The sequence below is a fragment of the Pyrgilauda ruficollis genome, unplaced genomic scaffold (assembly GCF_017590135.1).
Source record: "Pyrgilauda ruficollis isolate IOZ18807 unplaced genomic scaffold, ASM1759013v1 scaffold22, whole genome shotgun sequence".
NCBI lineage: Eukaryota > Metazoa > Chordata > Aves > Passeriformes > Passeridae > Pyrgilauda > Pyrgilauda ruficollis.
In genome coordinates this window covers 41,611-64,212 of record NW_024521428.1, presented here as the reverse complement: position 1 = coordinate 64,212, position 22,602 = coordinate 41,611, and the positions used below count along the sequence as shown (strand labels likewise).

General features: G+C 37.7%; 1 protein-coding gene across 1 annotated transcript; it reads right to left on the bottom strand.

Annotated features, from left to right (window-relative positions):
• Positions 1-801: 801 nt before the first annotated feature.
• On the bottom strand, positions 802-21,073 carry CDC16 (cell division cycle 16). Its single transcript, XM_041468450.1, has 18 exons — positions 20,955-21,073; positions 18,053-18,107; positions 17,207-17,304; positions 16,686-16,724; positions 15,732-15,872; positions 14,180-14,339; positions 13,451-13,545; positions 12,691-12,824; positions 11,572-11,651; positions 9,959-10,008; positions 9,218-9,291; positions 7,176-7,301; positions 6,310-6,462; positions 5,633-5,696; positions 5,112-5,173; positions 2,863-2,998; positions 2,193-2,283; positions 802-1,086 (listed from the first exon to the last, which is right to left on the bottom strand). The coding sequence occupies exons 1-18, from the start codon at positions 21,000-21,002 to the stop codon at positions 821-823; spliced, it is 1,872 nt and encodes a 623-aa protein (XP_041324384.1). The 5' UTR covers positions 21,003-21,073; the 3' UTR covers positions 802-820.
• Positions 21,074-22,602: the final 1,529 nt, after the last annotated feature.

Sequence of the window (22,602 nt, the reverse complement as noted above, 5' to 3'; positions counted from 1 at the left end):
CACACTGAAGAAGAGAGACCTGACTCTGCGCAGGAGATGCATATGCCTCCTAAATTATTAGTTTTTCCTACACTCTGCTTGGATACTTTTTCACTTAAGACTCATGGCTCGTACTATGTTTTTCAGGAGAATGTGTAACTTTCAGTGAATTGTTGTAGAACTGGGAAGTAAAACATTTTTGTTCACCTTATTTTCTCATGTTTAAGAATATATGGGATTGCATTGAATTCTGTACTCAATGCAAAGGCCAATCTATATTTTCTAACATATGGAAGGGAAAAATTTGGGCATCTCCCGTTCCCTTTGTGGAGCCACAGCACAATTCCCATTGTCACTGGGACAGAACCAAACTTCTCTGGTTCTTCTACTGTGCTGGTCCTCATAGAAAGCAATGGGATGACCTGGATCCAACAGATTTCCACAGTGAGAGTGTGTGCAATTGCTGATAAAATACAGACTCCTCCCCAAGCTCTTCCTCCCTTGATACCCTTGAATTCCAAAGTGCAGTTGTGTCTAAAACTTGAATTCATCTTCAGTAATGCACAGGCATGTGCAAAATAGCCAATACTCTGGATCCAAACTATGTATATGACCTACATCAATGCAATGAGCTCTTCTTGATTCAGATGGGGATTCATGAGAGTGCTATGAGGAAAGGAATATTTATAAAGTAGGAACTATAAAACTCCTGGTGTTAAGTACATAGTAGTTTGAATTCATATAAAAAATAGCAAATTCATGAAAGTACAACACCATAACAAAAATGCTAAAACAAACATAGTACACTTAGACAAAATGAGCTCTCTACCAGTATTTATGGTCACGTACTATGGTCTGACATTGATGTTTCTAACATCATATCACTTTCATTCATTTCAATCTCAAATGTTTCTTCCAATGGGCGACTGGTATCTGTACTTTTCCTTTGATTTGATGTCTCTAATGTTACTATGCCACTTTCATCCAGAGTTTGTCTTTCTATGTCGAATTCTCTGAAATCCCAGGGAGGTGAAATTATGTTCTTTAATGTCTTCACTGTGTGTACATCAAAGTCATAACATCTTAATTTGTCTTTGATCTCTGTTCCTAGGAAAACAGACAAACCAGTAGTTTATTTCAAATGAATACTCCCAAAAATGTAATCTCAAAGAAACTATCATTCAGAAACTACTATAATTCTCTGCTTTCAGATCATCAAGGAGCTGCTGCTGCTTATAATGACTGAATCTGAATGAGTTATTCTGAAAAAATCCAGCAGCCTCCTTTCTCAAAAAAGCACAATACAAGAAGCACAACTCAGATTCAAAAGTGTGTTTTGAGAAGTAATTGCCAATTCCCTTCCCAATTCTCCAAGGGGCTTTTTTCTTGTTTAAGTTACACACAGCTTGGTTTGCATTAATGCATATCACATGGCTGCATGGTTCTTCCAGATGTGTTAAATGACTACATATGGAGCAAGACAATATTGAGAAGAAACATCTGTTACAATTGTGTGGAAAAATCTGCAGGAAAAGCACTACAGCACACAGATGGCTTTTACTTTTAAGGCTTCAGCCTTCTTAACATGCTTGACAAGACATCAACTGTGTTCACTACAGATAAGTCACTAAGCTCAATGAAGCAGAAATCTATTAAAAATATAGAAGTTCTTTTTGCAGGGAAAATCCTTTATAGAAAATTTAAACCCACGGCAATATAATGTATTACTGTTATGAAGCACTTTTTTTTGCCATATATAAAGCTGTATTTTTGGAGTCACAAGAACCTATCCTGTCTCCACAGAGACAAGTTTTGACAAGGTGAAAATACCTTGCTCTACAACAACATTAGCATTAGTGCTCTGATTTCCTAACTCCCTACCTCTGTTGAATTTTTCTCCCATTCCCTTTGCGATCTAAGATGTCACAAATCAATATTTTCTATTAAAGAAGCCATCAACACCTTTAATGACAAAGTGTCTCCTTTCTTTATGCTGGTGAGAGTACTGTCATGATGCTCACAAAAACCAGTGGTCATCTGCAATTGCTGCTACATTCTGACTCACTTAGCCTTTAAAAAAACCAACCAAAAAAAACCCAAAGAAAGACACCCTCTACTTTGTGAGTTAATTATGTAGTGATAGGCAGTGCTTGATATAACACTCCTCTCAAAGGACTCAATGACTTCAAGAGACACTTAAGTTAGAGACTTACCAATATAGGCTTCAGAATCACCAATGTACATTTCTATGCAGTGTCCAAGCATTGTGACTGAAAATGTGTCATCCCGCCTGAGACCAAGGGCCTATTGAAAAAAAACAGTAAAAAGTATTTAGCATCAAATAAAAACATTTACATCATAAGTCTGCAATGGTTCAGTCTGTTGGTTTGTTTTTCCATGATGCTATCTGAGCACAGTCTTCACTGTAAAAGCAGAACATTGCACAACCAAAATGACACCATCCTATGAACTGGCTGAAGTAGTAAGCAAGGAAAACACAAAAACAAAACCGGAAATGAACATATATACAGACAGGAAATCATTCACATATGAGCCACAGCATATGCTGCTGTTTACTTACTGTAAAATTTTTAGGTTGGAAGTATTTACAATTATTTCAGATACACAGTATTTACAATTATTTCAGATACACGAGAAGCTTACATACATAAAATGTAAATTGCAATTCAAAGTTTGCTGAAGAGGCCATTTTTTACCTAACCAATAAAATATAGGAGATTTAAGAAAAAATTAAGATTATAAAATAAACACTCATTTGGAGGCTGGAAAAAAATGCTGGTTCTCTGTTCCAAACCCAAACCGGAGTGAAACAGTAAATAACAGAATCCGTGCCCGGCCCTTCAGCTGAAGGCAGTTACGTACCGTGTGGAAATAGTCAATGGCGCTTTCAAAATTGCCCATGAGGCTGTGTATGTAGCCAATGGCAGAGTAAGTAGAAGCATTCTGAGGGATTAACACCAGAGCCTGCCGATGGTATTCCAGTGCTTCTTCATACTTCCTGTTAGGGTTAAGTACAGGAGATCTATTAGTAAGGTTCATGGTGAAAGGTGTTTCTACAGTACCCTGTGGGTATTTTCCTTAGCAAAGTGGAACACAGTTGTGCCAGAACTTTAAAATTATTGCTTTGCACTCTGAACATAATTCTAAGAATGTACAAGAGTCATGGATATCGACAATTTTCTTCCTCAGTGTAATTGAAAAATCATTGTTCTCCTTATGTAGGAAAACAGCTGCTTACAGCTAGGTCCCATTTGGAGATCTTAGCTGTTTGATATGGTAAATTGCTTTAGATGTTTAATGCTGCTCATTGTAGCACTGGCTTTCTTTCTGCAGCTTTCATTTGCCTTCCCTCGGGAGAGAAGGAGCAGTATGAGACTAAATCACACATGATTCAAACTGAGAAAAGCTCTCTGGGCAGAAATCTCACAACCCTTAAGTGCTGCATACACTGGTACCTTCATCATTTTGCGACACGCTCTATCAGAAAAAGATGTTTACACATATCCATGATATCTGTCAAATAACAACCTGTCTTTGAAAATTGTATATTAATTACACTGACTATTGCATTTGTTATTTTATAAAACAAGGATTCAATGTAAACTACAGCATTACTCTGAGAAATTAAATTGCCTCAATTGACGTTCTAGTTCTACGTTGTTAAAAATAAAGATATATATCACGTGTTTATAAGAAATTTTACATCTAAAGTGATAATGAAATTATGCAATGAGCAACACATGAAATTGTTAGAGGGCATTAAGTAACAACTGAGGCAGAAAAATTATGCAACTATTTGCTTGCTGCACAAACCTTTCACATGATTTCAATTTCATTTTCGCTCATAGTATTTACACATATAGTTGACTGCCACTGTATTTTAATAGGCTGTTTTCAAATTTCAACCACATAATACTAGTGAGTAGACATATAGCCAATAAGTTTTTCATAATAGCCATATTATGTATTACAGACACTACTAAATTAGTTATTACAGAGTTTTTTAAGATGTCAAAGCATATGTACAGTTGCATATATTCTCAACTTGATTTTCTTGGAAGATGGTTTACAAGAATGCAAAAATATTTTAGCTTTGATTTCTGAACCTGAGAAATATTAGAAGTTGTACAAAGCATGAAGTAAGCAGTTAGTTAAACTACTGTAGAAATTTTAAAAAGACAAAAGTAATTATAAACAAAACAAGTATTTGAAAAAATCCTGCAATTATACTCATGAACAGATTTCAGAAGCAGTGCCTTTTGTTTGATCTTGGCACAAGGAGTAACTGTTATACGTCCTTATTTCATAATGAAAATGAGGACTAATTGGCAATTAAAGCACAAAGCAATTACTACCAAAGCCAAAGCAGAAGTACAGCTTTCATCTACCATAATCACATTCTCATTAGCAGCTTTGAAACAAAAATTACAGTGTACACCAATTGAGCAATTAAAACCACTAAAAATATATTTTTTTTTAAATTGCATTGATTGAACAAAAGAAATGACTGGCTAAAGTCAGATTAAGGTAATTAATGAGAAAATGTCTCTATGTTAAAACTGTTAACACTTGTGTATATATATGCTTTGCACTTTTCTATTCATTGAATGGAAACATGAAATGAAATATTAGATAGTTTTGCTCTAAAAACATAAAGTAAGACTCACTTGCTGTGTTATAATGCCACTGAATATTTCACTTCAGTAAAAAAAAGTAAGTGCTTATCCAAGCAATTAATTGGCATAAACCTACCTTTATGTTGATTATGTATTTATATAATAATTAGTGAACATATTTCAGTATTTGAGGACTGGGACAGTGGAGAGTTAAAATTCACACCCATACAAGCATCTAAAAGCCTACAACTAATTCTCTAATAAAAATCAATAGTTAAAGAAAAGCTTTTACATAAAGTACTTTAACTTTTGTGTAATAAACAGGATATAAGGGTTGATTAATAGAGTTATATTCACAAGCTGATTTAGAGAATCTTGTTCTTACAGGGTAATTCTACACTGCTCTCATGTGGTACACAATCTTGATATAAAGGAGAGAGAAAACACATTTGTGCAGCATTATAGAGAAATGGAGCTCCAGTACTCTCTGCTTACTTGAGTTTTCTGCAGACATGTCCTAAGTTGTTCAATAAAGGCTCCCACTTATCAACTGTTACCTGCAAAATAATGCAACAATTCAAGTAACTGCAGCTTCCTAGACTGTAACTAAATTTTGTCTACTTTAAAAACAAAACATACAAATGAATAGGAAATTTTGTTTATGAACAAGAAAAATACCACAAGCATTTTAAACTCTTAACAAAACACACAAGCCGAAAACATTTATATAACAATGATTTTTTTCTATTTTTTACATTCCCAAACCTAATAATATTTCTTTAAAGGGCCAGTGTTATTAAAACTTGATGCAAACTAAACAAAACTTGTTTTCTACTTAACTAGAAAAAGTCAGGTCAAGTCTCAGCCTAGGAGCACTGAAGGCAGAGTTTAAAAAAAAAATTTATACTGTATTACTTTTATCTCAAAAAAAAGCACAACATGTTTTGTCACAAGCTATTGCAGAATTTCCTGGAGTTTTACAAATTTATGATCTTGCATGTTACTAGAATAAATACCTCATTTCCAATAGCTTTGATTTTCTCCAGTGCATCAAGGAACCACTTTTCTGCAGTTTTCCAGCTAAGGATTGAAGGAGTGGGGGGACAGAAAAGTAAATTAGTGAAGAGTTTTCATTAGCAGTATGAGAAAATTGTATTCAAGTAAGATTTCTATGACACTATTTCATCATATGAGTGAAATTAGATATAAAACCCAGTAATTTACATTTGGCTATATTTTGCATTGTTGTCCTAAGAGCTAACAAGACAAAACTAAAAAAAAAATCAGAATCAAACAAAAAATATTGGCTAAATAATTCTTATATAGGTTAGGTTTTTTTTTCCCCCAGAATGTATTTGGAATCTCCTGAGCTGACAAGATATATTGCTGTACAAAATTTTATAGTATGTGTGCAGATAGATGCCTTTTCAGGCTTCAACTACACAACGACAGGCACATGAAAGATAGCATCAATCTCTGGATGTTCCTCGAGCATTAAATTCTGTTCTTGTTCAATCTTACACAAGGAAGAACAATGTAGAAAGCAAGGGTTTAAGGTGAACACCATTTAAACTATTACCAAAAGACACTATAGCTTAATAGAAGAACTTCAGATACTTTAGATATATTGACACATTACAATTAAGAATAATCCATGTTAAAGATAGTATTTTATCATATTTTGCAAGCTTACTCTCCATTTTGAAATGCTACCACTCCAACTTCGTGCATAACAAAAGGATCTTCAGGTGCAATGCTTAAAGCTTGGCTGAAAAACCGTTCAGCCAACTTGGAGTTGTTGGTCAAACCATATTCCAGTCCAATATAGAGCATCGGCAAATGACACCTAAAAACCATAACACAAAGTACGTGTTTGTTTCTGTGTGCTTGTCAAGAATGGAGTCACTAACTATAATGACATGCCAACTGTTTGGATATGTTTATGTATATCCAAGTAAAAGCTGATTTAAATGGACTACTAAGGGGAAGTTTAAAAGACTTTACATCTCTGTTTAAGAAGAGACTGAACTCCAACAGGTAATTGTAACCTGCTCTGCAATCACATGTATTTTCTCAGCACTTTAGTTCTGATGGCTTTTTCCCCTAATTTCATTCATACATTTAATTTACAAATAGAATGTGGAAGAAGTAATTGATAAAAGAATTACATTTACCAGTAACCACAATCAAGTACAATAGTTTTATATGCAACATGACACGATTAGTTCATGACTCATTTTACAACCCACTCCCACAGCATGAAAGAGCTGTTCAAGCTATTACTATACAGCAATTGATGAGCTGGTATGACAACCATGATTCACAAATTTCAGAAGGTGTTCAGGTAGTACTTGACTTTAGAACTTATAAAATTAGAACAATAATCACAAATAATGCAGTTAAAAGTAGATGGTTAAATTATTGAGGATTTTTTCCTCCCTTGTTCTCTACCACATAATCACTGCAAATGCCTGGCTACTGTTTAAAGGGATATAAGTCAATATTCTGCACTACTTATGGATTAATTTGAATCTTCCCAAATATGATGTTTGTACAGACCCTTTCATGAGCTGTGCAGCTGTGAAGTATGCAGCCATTGCTTGGTCATGCTCACTCTCCACTGCGAATGAATGTCCATATGCTATCCATGCAGGGCCATAGGTTCGCTCCAGTGTAGTAGCTTTGCTAAAAACAAGAGCAAGTCACAAGCAAAAACATCTGAAATTAAATTTCATCTGCTTCAGATGACTACTCAGATAGTAATGCTATGCCACATAGTTAGGTATCTAGTGAGATAATTGTAATGACCAGTGGTAAACGAAGTCCATTTAAAAAGTTCAAACTATTTCTCACTTAGAAGTATCACACATTCTTGTGAATTGATTTTATTATTTCTGCTACTGTTCACAGACAGGAGGAATTATTTGATATTACTGAACATAAACAATTATATAGTAGGAGAATTTAATAAAATACAGGAAACACTAGTAGTGACTCAAAACTCATTGCAAAATCCTAGCTACACATTTTGAAATAAATATATTCTATAAAATCCAAGTTTAAGAAGCAGGATATGAATATATCAAATGAACATCTAAGTTGAAATTTTGCCATCTAATTGTGCTAGCTTTGAAGAAGGTGAGCATTTGTCACATCACAGGCCATGCATCAGGGAAGAATACAAAATGTCACTCAAGTCTTGAGCTGAAAACTGCAACCTGAGCATCAAGACATCAACCTAGAGACTTTACAGAAAGGTGGACTTGACAGGAACATTAGAAAGCTCTGTAGATTACTTTCTGAATTTGAAGGCAAGGACATTCATAACTAAACAGCTCAGAACAAGTGTGCCCAGTCTTTTCTTAAAAATTTCTGACACGGAAGTAATACATGTTCCATATGTATTCTATAATATTGCTTAACTATCCTTAAAAACTTACTTTTTTCCTAACATATAATCTAAATTTTGTCTGCCACAGTTAAACTCATTATTTCTTACGACAGATCCTAGAGAATGGTTTGTTCTCTGTCTTCTGAGACAAAACTTCAGGTATTCAAAGATCTGTATCTTGCCACCCATGACAGCAACAAAAGATATGTGGATATTTGACTGTGTCTTCAAGTTTCTTTTCTGGAAACCACTGTGCAGCCCACAGTCGCCCCTAGCCTTGTTAGCTCTACACTATCATTCTTCTCCAAGATATTTAAGCATCTTGTTACTATTTCACTTTCAGCAGACGTCTTTTCCCTTTTGACAGAACTACTCTGAATTTTGATGTTGGCTGTTTCTTGGTTTTTCTCTTCAACACATCTACAGATACTTTCTTGCTGTCTAGAGATGCTTGTACATTTAAAGACGTTTTTCAGCACCAAAACCAAATATATCACTCAGGACACAGCTACTTGAAGAATTTCACAGTGCTATTTGTAAGGAATTTAAATATTTTACTCATAATAACCAGGCATTTAAAAAGTATAAATGACTAACCCATCTTTACATATATTGTCTGTAAAGGTCTCAGGAAAAATTAGTCTTACAGGTTGTTTTATGCCTTCTCAGTTTGAGCTTACAGCACCAGGAAAAATGCCCTACTTCACAGCAATGTTCTGCTCCCCAGTGCTGGTATTCACTACACATACAGAACACCAACAGGAAACAGCACTGACCAAACCTAAGAAGCCCACTGTAGCTTGTGCACAGAAAGAACTGGACAGCCAAACGTCGGAATTTTCCATATAATTCTTTCCTTTCAGACATGAAACCTGAACCTGGGAGAATGCCTGAGTGTCCCTCAGCTGAGAACTGAGGCCTGATCACCGACAGCTGTAGTTAGCTCAGAAGCATGAGTGACTGCAGGGAACCTGCCCAGAACAGGAAGGTGGCTGCCTAGAGAGACACCACATAAGTCTTCCTCATTTTTAAAGTATCTCTATGGATGAGGTCTAAACTGCTATACCAAAAAAAGGTGGCAACGAAAGTATTTAACTAGTAACCAGTTTATTGAGGCTTCTCTTTATGAGCTTACAAACAATCATGAACAATAAATGTTTACTCAGCAAGTGAGCAACAGATTCACTAAGGAAAACAGAAAAAAAATTACCTGAGATATCTTCTAGCGTGCTCATTTTTGTGGCCAACCATGAGATAATAGCATCCTACTGCAAACCATGACACCTACACATTAAAATCAAAATAGAATATTATTAGATACATCACACTTCACACAGTGAAGAGAGGAAGACATAATAATTAGAGAACTTAGGAACATTTTCACTGAAATCACAGCCAGCTCTTCAAATTATTTGGTGTTACAGAAAGTTGGAACTGCTGGCATGTACCTTTCTAACTGGGGTTTACTCAGCCTCATAAAGAGAGCTAAGTGGAAGCTTACTGCTGTCTTCAATTATTTAACAGTAAGGAATACAAGACAGAGCCAGATCTTTTCAGGGGTGCAATGATAGCACGGGAAACACTGGATACAAGTTGCAACACGGGAAATTAAGATCAAGTCAAAGAAAAACAATTTTTCCTGAAGGTGGATCAAACACTGTAAAAGGTTGCTCAGAGACATGTAGACATTTATTACTGTAGCATTTATTTTAAATTATTAATCAAAGTAAATAGCTTGCACTGAGTACTTTTTACAGGTACTTAATTTTACAAAAAGAACCTGGGCATAAAGGAATTACAATGCAGAGAAAATAAAAGGAGTGAACCATTTCTACAAGTTTCATTCAGAAACAGATTTTGAATTCGGTAGCTCTAACTAATACATTACAACTTTTATGTGCTTTCACCTAAAAAAGAAACTACCAGACAACAAAAACTTAGAACAACTTACAGGATTATTTGGGTACAAGTCCACCAGTTTGTGAGAAAGATAGAAAAGTTCTACATAGTGGGAAGAAACAAGAAAAGAAAATTAAAACATGCTAAAACACTTAGATGTCTCAAGTCTTTTAGCTTTCCATACAAAATATACAGAACATCTAACATTATTAATTTACAAGTGAACAAAATGTTTTCTTTTAGTTGTAATGCTTCCAATTGCCTCAAAATAGATTCAGTTTTGCAATTAGCTAAAGAAAACCCAACCAAAACAACCCATAAGTCTTCATAAGACACAAATAAGCAGCTCTACTTCCCACCCTTTAAGAATTCTGCAACAACACAGGTCATTACCATACATTACAATAAATGCCAGTAGTATTACACTTGAATGTACCTTGTCAAGGTAAAACACTATTCAACTTCCTACATCTAAAAGGTATAACATACTGGCTAGATCCATTTCAAAGTAGAGTCCTGTGCATTAATATGCTGAAAATAGGACAAAAGCAAATAAATTATTATATTCTTTGGAATAATTCCAAGTGATTACTTTTTTAGTAAAAATAATAATTCTAGTTACTGGAATAACTTACTACAGATTTTCTAATAGCAGCAGTAATCGGCTACAGGATAACAATTCTATTGCCTATGCAATTTCAAAGGAAATAGCATTAGGGCACATAAAGTTTTTATTTTTCCAGAGCACAGTGCTCTTAAACCAATGAGATTGTCCTGGAGCACTTTGTATCTCAGCTCAGAAAAAAAATAATATTACAACTGGCTTACAAAATATTAACTTCTGTACATAATGCTTCTCAAGGCAGATTTAGAAAAAAAAATCAGAGTACTGGCCCCATTTTCAGATGTACTTAACTGTAAAATAACTTTCACTAATCACTAAGAAGTACCAGCACACCTAATGACCTATTTGTGCACATATAATGCACCATCCCGAGGGACTGCACAGCATATGAGCTCCTTATCCTATTTTCCAATTGATTTAAAAAATATTCAAGCTACTCACTTGTTTTATATGCATTCTGGAATGAGAAAAGCCATCCCAGCTGCAAGTAAGGTATTACCGTAATTGCAATGAAAGTGTTGCATGATTATTAATTTGTTTGAACTAAAGAGAGGCCTTCACAACAGCAAAGGCAAGGAGAGTCTAGAATCGTTTCTATCACAGAATATCATGTCCACCTAAGCATACACAATTGCTGAAGACTACTTTCTAGTTTAATTTATTATATTTTATTGTTGAGCAAAAAAAGTGCAGCCAGATACTGTACAAAGATCACCTGGAAACAGAAATCACAATGACAGAGATGAGGCAGTGTAGCTCACAGGCCTCCTGCCTACATAGTCCAGTGGTTAAAAGACAGCTACACTCATGACCATGAACTCTTTGCACATCTACTTCCCCCTAACCCTGAATCCTGCTGTCAGCTGATACTCCTTTCTTTACCAGTTACTTTTTCTTGAAATGACAGGTTTCAAGAGGAGGAAAAATAGATGTAATCTTTCATACAGTATACAAGGGGGTTTCTCGGCATCTTTAATTATTTATTAAAATTGGGGCTTTACAGCCTTCTGTTGAGTTGTATTAAATGCTGGGTTCCTTACCATTTGCTTTGTTAAGCTCCACAAGTGTCCCTATATGTACAGGTAAACAATTTGCATGGAAGGGATCTTTTTCCATCACTCTAAAAAAAAAAACCACAAAAAAAATCCTGTAATCCACATTTCAAAAACTTTTATGAGTTAAAAGCAAACTGCTTGTATAGCATGCAATGTTCCAGTTAGTTATCACTTTAGGCATTAGAAAACTATTTGTGATTAAAGGACAACTATTAACAGCATAATAAAGGCTCTGCTCAGACCAAAAATACAACAGTTAATTTAGCTTAACGAAAGAGAGTAACAGAAAATTCTTTCAAGCTGAATATACATTTAAAAAATCAGAATAAAATGCTCTTTTGTTTTGCAGGTCACTTCAAATTTAACCAGCAGACAGCAAACAACATTTCTGTTCATCTTTTCCATACATTTGACAGCAACTTTCAAACAACAGTCCTCAACTTCCTGAGGTTAACACCAGGCAGTATGCCTTTGGAGTCACATTTAGCTCAGCTGTACAATTTGTTTCCTGTGGCGTTCAGGAACACATCCACGAATGCAGACCTACAGCAGCTGAGAAGCAAACCATGGCAGTGTTCTGAGCCTCTGACCCCAGCAGCAGCGCACGCCCGTAACAACCGATACATGATACTCGGCCATCAAAATTAGAAATAATGTGCTGCCTTTTAAATTAATAATATCTTTTGATCATTGTCAATAACATTGTAACTGCTATTGGCCAGAGAAATCAAACTTCTTAACTAACCACCTGATTCAAACCAGTTTATTTTGAAGGCCAAACAAGAAGTAGGTAGAGAGCACACAAAATTGCAGGTACCAGAATAAGGAAGAGGATGGATGAAGGGAAGTTCAGCACAATGCTGATTAAGCCAAGTTTTACCTTGGATACTTCTAGTATGTATTACAATTATATCATGTCTTGCCAGACACAAACTACACATTTTAAATACCTGAGACATATATAACACATGACATGTATATTGCAATACATATGAAATTGTTATGTATGTTTACCCACTGGACAACAGTATTTGCTAAGTCCAGGCAAAATTATTACACTCCACCATATGAGAAAAAAACCCGAAAGTTGCTTTGCACACTTACACTGAAGTAAGCTTATAACACATTTTGAAGTCACAGTTGTAATAATGCCTTTCTGCTAGGGATACTACCACATCCAGGTTTTCCTGAAGACCATCTACTGATTCAGGAATCAGTGTTTCACTGGGTTTATTATACTGAAAGACAAAAGAAACAACATTTGAAACAAAAACTAAACTAAAATCAGATGGTATAAGTATTAATATTTTCAGTCCTAAAAGAATATTTAAGAAGCTTTAAAGTCCTTAAAAGTTTTATTTTTAAACTGAAATCCATAAAACCTGTATTTGGTAAAATGCTTCTTTAAAATGTACTTAAAAGCTCATTTAGAACATGAAAGATGCTTGCCATAGTCAATATGTTTAGTGTAGGCTGTAGAAATTAAAACTGAGCAATATATATTTTTATTGCTCTTTATCACCTTATCTTGAGATAAGAATAGTCTGGAATGATGTTCTTATAGCCTAATATTTTCAGGTAACTGACATTTTGTCTATGTTATTAACATGCCTTTTCCCCACCTAGAAGTTTCCTTAATAAATAAATTTTCAAAAACATAAATCAGAATTTCAAGTTGTTACCACAGCAGAAAACAATTTACAGAAAACTGTTACACTGTTGCATAAAGTGAGATGTACTGCATCAAAAGTTTTAAAAATTACAAAGTCCATATTTATTTCCATGTTTAGAATAAATGGGATCCAAGAAAATTTACACCCAAAGTCAAGACTTTCAATGAATTCTCCAGATTTTTGGGACTTACCTTTTTCAATTTATTCTCAAATAAAAAGTGAAGCAATTCCTGTTCTTCTTCTGTACATTGTCTATTAAGAGGTAGAGATTCAAGGAGTTCTTTTTCTATAAGAGTTAAAAAACATTGAAATGGTCATATTACAGAAGAAACAGCATGGTCTAACATTTCAAGAACTTGGAGATACAAGGGATTTCATGATGGTCATCCCAACCACAAGGATTATTACAGCACAGATACACTGAAACAGATACTAGTACTAATTTTGGAAATTAAGGATTGATTAGTTCCTTCTACACTTTAAAAGAAAATGTAATAAAGATGAAATAACACACCATTATTTTTATTGACTCCACATGTCAAATGTTATCACTTAGAATACTCTATTAACTAATGCCTAGGCAAACGCCAGGAGGGTTTCATTGGTTCAAAGCCTGTGAAATTGAAAACACAGGACAAAACTTTGTTTGGGCTGGGCAGGGCAGAAGAGCTTCAGGAGCTAACAAGCAGGACATCTGGGTTACTGTGTTTCTTTCAACCCTTAGCACCTCAGGACTGAAAAATAAAAGTTCAAATGCAAATTTGTGCAAATTGTAATTTTCACTCATTTCACACATTTTCTATTCTTAACATTTTGGAGTCTGTTACTTGTTGTATTGCCTTAATTTTTATCTAGGAAAACACATCTTGAGAAAGCAGGTAAATTTTACTTGTGTTTCAGAAATACTTCTCTCTCCAGACCTTCTTGTGCTGTCAACATGTGGTGCGACGTTAAAAGATCAAATGCTTCAAAGCAGTAAACATCCAGCTTCAAGGCCTCTTTGTAGCTGTAAGTTGCCAGGGTTCTATTGTCCAAAGCATCATAGATCTTCCCTCGTAAAAGGCATATAGAGCTCTTGATCTGGTGGAAAAGCAGGATGGGAGGTCAAAGACTGAATCATTGTTTGCAATTTAGTTTTCAGCACAAATAAATGCGCTCCCTGGAAAGTAGAAAGTATTTCATATATGATAGAACCTGGTTTTCTAGTGCTGTCTTTAAATAAAAAGTTGTCTCTACTATCTCAAAGAAAAATCCAGAGATTTCTCTGTCAGGTTACCTACTGCCAAACAAACACATGCTCGAAATAAACAACAGGAGGACAGAGTTTATCTTTTCTAATTCTGGCATCCAGCTCTCTGATACTGAGTTGTAACTTAATTATACTAAATTCTCTTCATATCCAACATGGAGAAATTGCCCCTTCCAAAGGCAATATGCTTCTTTGCTGACCATTAAACCACACATATTTCATGCAAGACAAGAATGACCACAGTAGAGATGAAAAAGGCCAATCAATGGACTGAACTGTTCTGAACAGAAAAATATATCCTTGTTTTAAATCCAAAACATAGATATTCCACAAAAGAAAACAGTGAAAGCCCATAATTACCACTTGTGCTACAATGTTTATTAACTAACGTGTTCTTTCCAAATTTCCTTGACAGGTATTCAGTTCAGTCACAAGGCCACAAAAGTGTCAGCAAAAGAGAAAGTTAATTCATTACCCAACTCTATCATCAGACTAAACAATCCTTTAATCCCATTATACCAGCATTTAAAATCAGTTCACATCAGCAACGTAACCCACTTTGCTACTTCAGTCTTGCAGGGAAAATGCTGTCTTGTCAATCACCTACACTGTAATTTCAGCTAATAAATTTTAATTTGTACCTCTGAAACTAATGACTCTTCACAGACTCTTCAGCCTACACACCATACCAATCTCTTTAAACTGTCTCTACACAGATTTTTTTCATTGAGCTTCAAAAATTTCACCTTCACCTCACATAAATTTCACAAATGTGATCAAAGAATATCCCACTGAGAACAACACTTGAGTGATTATGAAGTATTTCATTAAAAATAACTGGAGAAGAGAGAAAAAAAACTTTCTTTTTATCTCAGAACCTGCTGCCCAATTGAAAGCAATGTTAGGATACATTACCAAGAAAGAGCTAAAAGACTGTAAAAACCAATACTAGCTCATGAAGTTCCTGCAAAGCGTCTGCAAATAATTTATAAGAAGTTGTTGAAAAGCACTGTTTATTTTATTTTTGCATACTCAGTTATAATGTACAGGCAAGCTAACACACAACATGTGGCTGAAAGAAGAACAATTCAGCATTTCTGAAAATTATGTTATCTGAAAAAGAAAGCTTTAATGCAGTTTCAGATTCATGCAGCTGTGAAATCACATTCTGACTTCACAGGTTTTTTTCCTACAAAAATATTTTTTTAAATAATGTCACTTACTGAGGACTGTGACATCTCCCAGTCTGTGGTAGAATCTTTCAACCCACTTTCATCCTTCAAGTACTTTTCAAAAAGTCGTTTGTTGATTGGCTCCTCCATATCAAGAATATCCAAGGCCTGCTGATGCTCTTTTGCAGCATACTAACCAAACATGTGCATGTAAAAAACAAGGTTTTGAAGAATTTGTACATAAAGCACCAATAAACACAGCATCATATTTCAAAAGCACAGGTTATAACAACTAGTGTTTATCAGCAGGTTTCTCATGCATGCATTTTCTTATTTGGCAACTTGTAATTTTATAATTGCAGCTAGTTCTTTTACTGGTCACTATAATATGCAAAAAATATGCAAAAATTATAAAATACACCATGTACAGAAAAATTTATTATTCAGAATTATGCTGTTAGAGAAACAGGTATGGTTCTAAAAATAGTTAACATAGGTTTTAATAAAATGCCATCATCTTATTCTATAAGCAGCACATTATTCTACTTCAAATTTCTGTATTTAATCTACCAATTGATTCAATTGTGTCTCTGAAAGCACTGCATTTTACCTTTTATGTATGACATCTTCTACAGAAGTACAAAGCTGCTAACTATAGTTTTACTACCATAAATCACATCTCCTCTGGTCAGATTATAACCAACCAAATAAAAGTGTAAATGTGAAGACATGAGACAAAAATGGCTCACATTCTTTGCCCACAAAATATTAGAGGAGTATTTTCTGGGGAAAAAGGCTCAGTTGGATTTCTTCCTGTTAGTGCCACAATGGATACTCCAGTGACCCAACTGAAAGTTAAAGAATGAAATCAACTGTCAGAAAATTTAAACCTGTTGTTTCAATCAACTTATATATCTACACTGCCTATGAAGTACCTAATCTTCCCAAGATGTGTCTTTTATTTAGTTTAGCTTGTTTCCAGTGGGGGTTAAAATGTGTACTCACATGACATCTGGCTGCAAGGTAGCGACATGCCTCATACAACTGAAAGAAAAGTTTCATACACATCAATTATAAAGAGAGAACGTGTTTGCTTACACTGCCCAAGTCCCTTTTGCTCTCTCCTTTTTCAGTGCTATGGCTTCTTCACCCCTTTCACCAACAAAAGTCCTTCCTGACCAAGACTGTAACACTTTCTCTACTACTAAATTCTCAAAGGATGCTTACTTGACTCGTCTTTACTACTCATTATCAGAGTTGAAGGAAAATTGAAACAGCTACATCTGAAATGACAATCCACTTTCCCATACCTGCTGCAGTTACATCCTCAGATCCGTTCTCTTTTCTGTGACCCTGTCTAGGGACAATGCTATAAACCTGACCAATTGAACACAGGGCCTTATAAACTAAATAATGCAGCTTTCTTAATTACTTTTCTCACCATGATGGTGAAGAAGTCACTGTGGTTAGCAGCAGAGCCTTAAAAGAGGAGTAACAATAGCCTGTCTTCGACTAAAATGACTTACCTTATCCAACTTCCGTGATCGAAGGGCGTGTGCTGCCCTGTGATACTGAGCTGTTAGGTAAAGACATTGAGCCAGCCAGTAGATATCCTGTGGTTCCTCTGAAGTAAAAGAACAAAGTGTAAAACATTGCTTTACAATGTAGCTTCAAACATTTTAATACAGAATGTTCACTTTTGCTTCACTAGAGAAGTATCTTCCCCCTACTCTAGCATCTGACTGAGTTACAAAAGTTTATTTATAAATATGTATAAAGTACTTACAGTATCTATCAGTGAGAGATTAAAATGAAAAGATAATCAGATTCAACTTTAAAGACCTCAGACGGTGCACTGGACAGTGAATACAAAGAATGTCATAATCGAGATGTGTCATGAGAAGGAGACAACAATTGACACAGATTTAAAAAGCAGCAGTTGCAGGTTACCCTAGTCTTGGAAATAGGGCCGAAAAAAACAACCCATAAATGTCTCTCTCAATAAAAAGATCAGTAGGAATCTAACAACAGTGCAAGCACTAGACTTCCATAGCTTGGAGTTGCAATTTCAGAAGCAGGGCAACCCTGAGTCCTGGGGGAAACCACCATGGTCTGTTGTTGCTCTTGTTTTTTTGTTTCTTAAGGAAAGCAAACCTTAAGGTTTGTTCAAACATGAATTGTAACACAAAGTTCAAAAGGCAAGGAAGATGAGCTCTGCTCTATTTAAGAGAATGGCATTCCAAAGATCACAAAAATGCACCTAAACCAAACTCAAAACATCAATATTTGGCCACACAGCACTAAAACCCCACCAAAACACTCTACTATCAGTAAGAAGTTAATAACATACAATATAAAAAGTGACCACTTACCATGAGAGAGTGAAGCTACTTTGTCAGCCCAAAACAGGGCACTTTGATACTGTTGCTGTAAAAGCATGATAGAAATAATTAGCATTCCTTTGGGGTTGGCTTTTCTGAGTAATTTTGAAATACATTGTACATCAGTCAGATCTAATATCTTGTGCCTGTAGTCTCTAATGAATGGTGATGCACATTTCAGATCTTTGTAACTTAAGCAAATAGTTCAAAAGGGCCAATACTACAGGTATCTTTGACCAAAAGTTATGTGCTCTGTAAGTATGGCAATAGGTCATTGGTTGAATTGCCAGCACTGGAAAAGTAGCAAGAATGCCCATCTCCAGTTTAAAAAAAAAAAAAAGCTACATTTTAGAAAAAAGAGAATACTATCTATAAAAAAAGGGCACCAAAATTACTTCAGGTAACTTCAGCAGCACCATCTCTGATCGAGAAATGTTCATTCTCCACTCAAGATGCTTCAACTTCACATAAATCCATAGTGCCTGCATGCATTTCACTTTATTCTTGGATACACATTTTCACTCTTGAGACTCCAGTTTGGCAAAAGTAAGTGAAATAGAAAAGAGTGGTGGCAACCAGAGATAAGACAGAAGCAGAATTTGCAGGCATATCCCACTAACCCAGCTAAAGTTGCCACCAGACTTGGGGTGCCAGGCAAAATCTCACAGAACTGGCTGGGGTTATCGCCTGAGAAGATCACCAGGCACTCTTGCTGTTCCTTTTTCTCCCAGTCCATGCAATGAACCCAAATATGATTCCCAGGATATGCTAGACACTTAACAAATACCCTACCATTGCAAGGATTTGTAACACTTTACAAGAGCATGAAGCAAGAGGACAAGGGGGAACGGATTAAAACTGAAAAAGAGAGTAGGTTTAGATGTTAGGAAGGAGTTCTTTGCTGTGAGGGTGGTGAGGCAATGGAACAGGTTGCTCTGATAAACTGTGGATGCCCCATCCCTGCAAGTGTTCAAGGCCAGGCTGGATGAGGCTCTGAGCAGTGGAAGGTGTCCCTGCCCCTGGCAGGGGGCTGGAACCAGATGGTCTGTATGGTCCCTTTCAGCCCAAAACACTCTGCAGTTCTCTGAAACTGAGCAAGCCTTGATGGCTTCTCTCCTCTCCTGCACCATTGCAGTTGTGGAGTCTGTTCAGAACCTCAGAGACTGGTTTAGGCTTTTGGAGTACAGGTCTGGCAGTCTGTTCTGAAATGCACACACTGATGGTATCCCAGTCCTCAAAAAGCACTACACCACCTAAGTGGTCTCTTCTATCATGTGTTCCTACATTTCCTACTTGATGGGGATTAAAAATACCCAGCAAATTTGTCAAGAGAATAGTGTGGTTTCAATCTGCACTCCCAAGGAGGGAAAAATCCACAAAAACCCACAAAGTAACCCCACACACATTTGATAGCTGTCTACAAGAAAATAGATTTAAATTATTACTTCAACACCACAAAAGAAAGGTATAAACCAGGCCTACAAGGCACTGCATGACTTCTGTTGAGCAGTTTTGCAGTACCATAGGATGACACATTATTACACAAAAAAGTGACTTCATGTTCCTCCTGATGCCCCTTCCTCAGAAGTGCACAGCTGTCCATACAGCTGTGGGGCAAAACAGCTTGGTGAAACAGTTTAACAAATGAGAACAGCAAACCAAACCAATCAAACCCACCAAATTAGCTTAGGTCCCTAATAAGCCTTTCAGTGAGACTTGCTGGCCACACAGAGAAATGCCTTTGCTGATTTAAGGGGTGTGCTTTCCTCAGCAGTGATGCCTGCACCAAGTCTGAACTCGAAGAAGAGCAGAACAGTTTGATGCTACCTTTAACTTAATTTATTTATGCATTCTTCCTTGTGTGTCTTTTTTTTGTTTTTCTTTTTTTTTGCCCTGCAGCAACATAATTGCTGAATCCATCAACAAATGAAAACAACCCTGCCCTCCTACGAGCCGTCTGCAGCACTGCAGGAGTGTGATGGGCAGCTTAATCACCAGGTAGAGAATCACAGAATGGTCTGGCTCAGAAGAGACCTCAAAGATTGACTAGTTCTAACCTGCCAGGAGCAGATACACCTTCCACTAGACCAGGCTGCTCAAAGCCTCATCCAGCCAGGCCTTGGACACTTCCAAGGATGGGGCATCTACAGCTTCTCTGGGCATCCTTTTCCAAGTTCCACCCTCACAGTAAGGGATTTCTTCCTAATAGCTAATCTAAACCTAACTCCTCTTAGTTCGAATCCATTCCCCCTTGTAACGATCATAGAATCATTAAGGTTGGAAAAGACATCCAAGATAATCAAGTCCGACCTTAGCCAGAACCCACCATACTCACAAAACCGTATCACCAAGAGCCATGTCCACTTCCAAGAAGGGTGACTCCACCACTGCCCTGGGAAGTCGGTTCCAATGTCTAATCACCACTTCAGCGACGAGATTTTTTTTTTTCTGATGTCCAACCTGAGCCTGCCCTGGTGCGATAGAGGCCGTTTCCCCCTGCCTCAGGAAGGTACGGCCCAGCTTGCACAACCCGAGAGGGCGGGATCCTGCAAGTACGCCTTCGCTACACGGCGGCCCCACGGCGGCTCCCCTCCTCCTTCTCCACACGAGGGAGAAACCAGGAAAATCCACCGGGAGGCCCCGTTTCCCGCTGGAGACCCACAGGCGGCGCTTCCGGCCCGCCGCACCCCTCCGTGATCGCCGCTCCGTCCCCTTCCAGGGAGAACGGGGCACCATTACAAATGTACGCCCTCTCCGCCGGTGCAGAGGCCGGCACCGCTCCGCGCCCCGCTCCGGCCTCCCTCTCTGCGGGAGCCACGCCGAGCGCGGTTTTTCCTCGAGGATAACCCGGGGGCCTGCCACCCTTTCCCCAGCAGCCCTGCTGGGCGCTCACCTGGTCGATGTAGTGGCGCACTCGCTTCCTGAGCCGCTCCAGGTTCATCCTCCCTCCCTCCCTCCGCGCCGCTCTGGATGCCGGAGCCGCCGAGGGACCGCGGGCCGCCCGCCGGTGCAGCGCCCAAACCCGCCCCCCGCCTTCACTGCCTCCCGCCCGGAAACAGCGCCCCGAGCGCGGCGTTCCGGGAGCGCTGAGGCAGCCGGGGACATCCCCCCACTGCCTCCACACGCCCCTAAATAAACATATAATGGGACTTTTCTCTACAGTCCCTACTGTAGAGAGAGAGAAATTTGTGGTGAGGGGCTTCTTCACCGTTTCGAAGTGAAAGATTGTCCGTGGAATGTGTCCCGAGGCAATGCCCCGGAGCTGAGTCAGGGAAGGTTTAGCCTGGATACCAAGGAGAAGGTTCTTCCCCCAGAGGGTGGCTGGGCACTGGAACAGCTCCCCAGGGAACGGTCTCAGCACCAAGCCTGACAGAGCTCAGGAAGCTTTTGAACATCGCTGTCAGGCACAGGGTGTGTCTCCTGGGGATGTGCAGGGCCGGGGGTTGGGCTCGATGATCCCCGTGGGTCCCTTCCAGCTCAGGATACTCTGTGGTTCCATGATCTTCTCTGCCAGGGCTCCCACAGAGATGTGCTGCCCTGAGAGCCCCCTTCGGCTGCTGCAGCCTTGTGGTGAAAGTACTCCCTCGGGACTTTCAGGCATGGTGGATGGTGTGTCAGGAGGGTTTCCATGAGTCCTGCACCTTCCAGGCATTTTTGGTGTCACACAGGTTAGGGAATCATCCACGAGGACACTGCTGAAACATGTCAGCTTTCACTACTGAAACCCAAGTAATGTGAGCCATTAAAATGCCTGATTTGAAGTAATTCAGGTGTTGGCCAATATGTCTTGGAGCGGGTATGCATGGGACACGAGGAAGAATCACCTTCCAGGAATAAGGAAGATTTGTGTCAGGGTTACAGTGTGGAGACTGCAACAAAGGTGGCAGCTGGTCACAAGCAAACAGTCTCTGAGGAAAATGGATCCATGTGCCCTCTCTTGAATTATTTGCAGTAGCTGCACTTTGATGTAAAATGGTTTGATTTTTGTGATTTCCTCCAGGTATTAGTTAGGTCAGCTTTTCACCTCACACTGTGTCACCTTTTGGGAGCCAATTCTCTTCAGGTGCCATTGAGTGTGTGTGCTGCAGAAGGCAGATATTTATGCCTGCTGTAAAGCATAAATTTATTCTGTTATTTTTTTAACTCAACCACATTTGTAGGTCTGCCACTTTTTCGTATTTTGGTAACCAGCATCTTGGGGAAAGCAAAATCCTTGTTCATCTTTCCATCAGATCAGATAATGAAGAAACTAATCCATGTGATAGTGGTTTCTTTGGATCCAACAGTCATATCTAGTGAGGGTTATTATCATATTCAACTTCCCTAAATACGATTTCTGGGTGTGCAATACCTTCCATGGCAGGATGCAATCAAGCTTTTGTATCTACAGTTCTCAGAAACTTGTGGCTTGTAATAGTACTACCATTCCACTCATTGCATTCAGTTTAAAATCTTTGAAATCAGTATGGAAATAACAGCATATGTATTCATCAGCTTGTTAGTCTTTCTGTGTACAACAAAAGATGTTTGAGTGAGATTTT

Coding starts and splice junctions, on each gene's coding strand:
- CDC16 (XM_041468450.1), bottom strand. CDS start 21,002: ATGAACCTGGAGCGGCTCAGGAAGCGAGTGCGCCACTACATCGACCAG. Junction 11,652..12,690: donor TGTTATAAGCTTACTTCAGT/GTAAGTGTGCAA, acceptor TTTTTTTTTTAG/AGTGATGGAAAAAGATCCCT. Junction 2,999..5,111: donor CATGTCTGCAGAAAACTCAA/GTAAGCAGAGAG, acceptor TAACCCTAACAG/GAAGTATGAAGAAGCACTGG.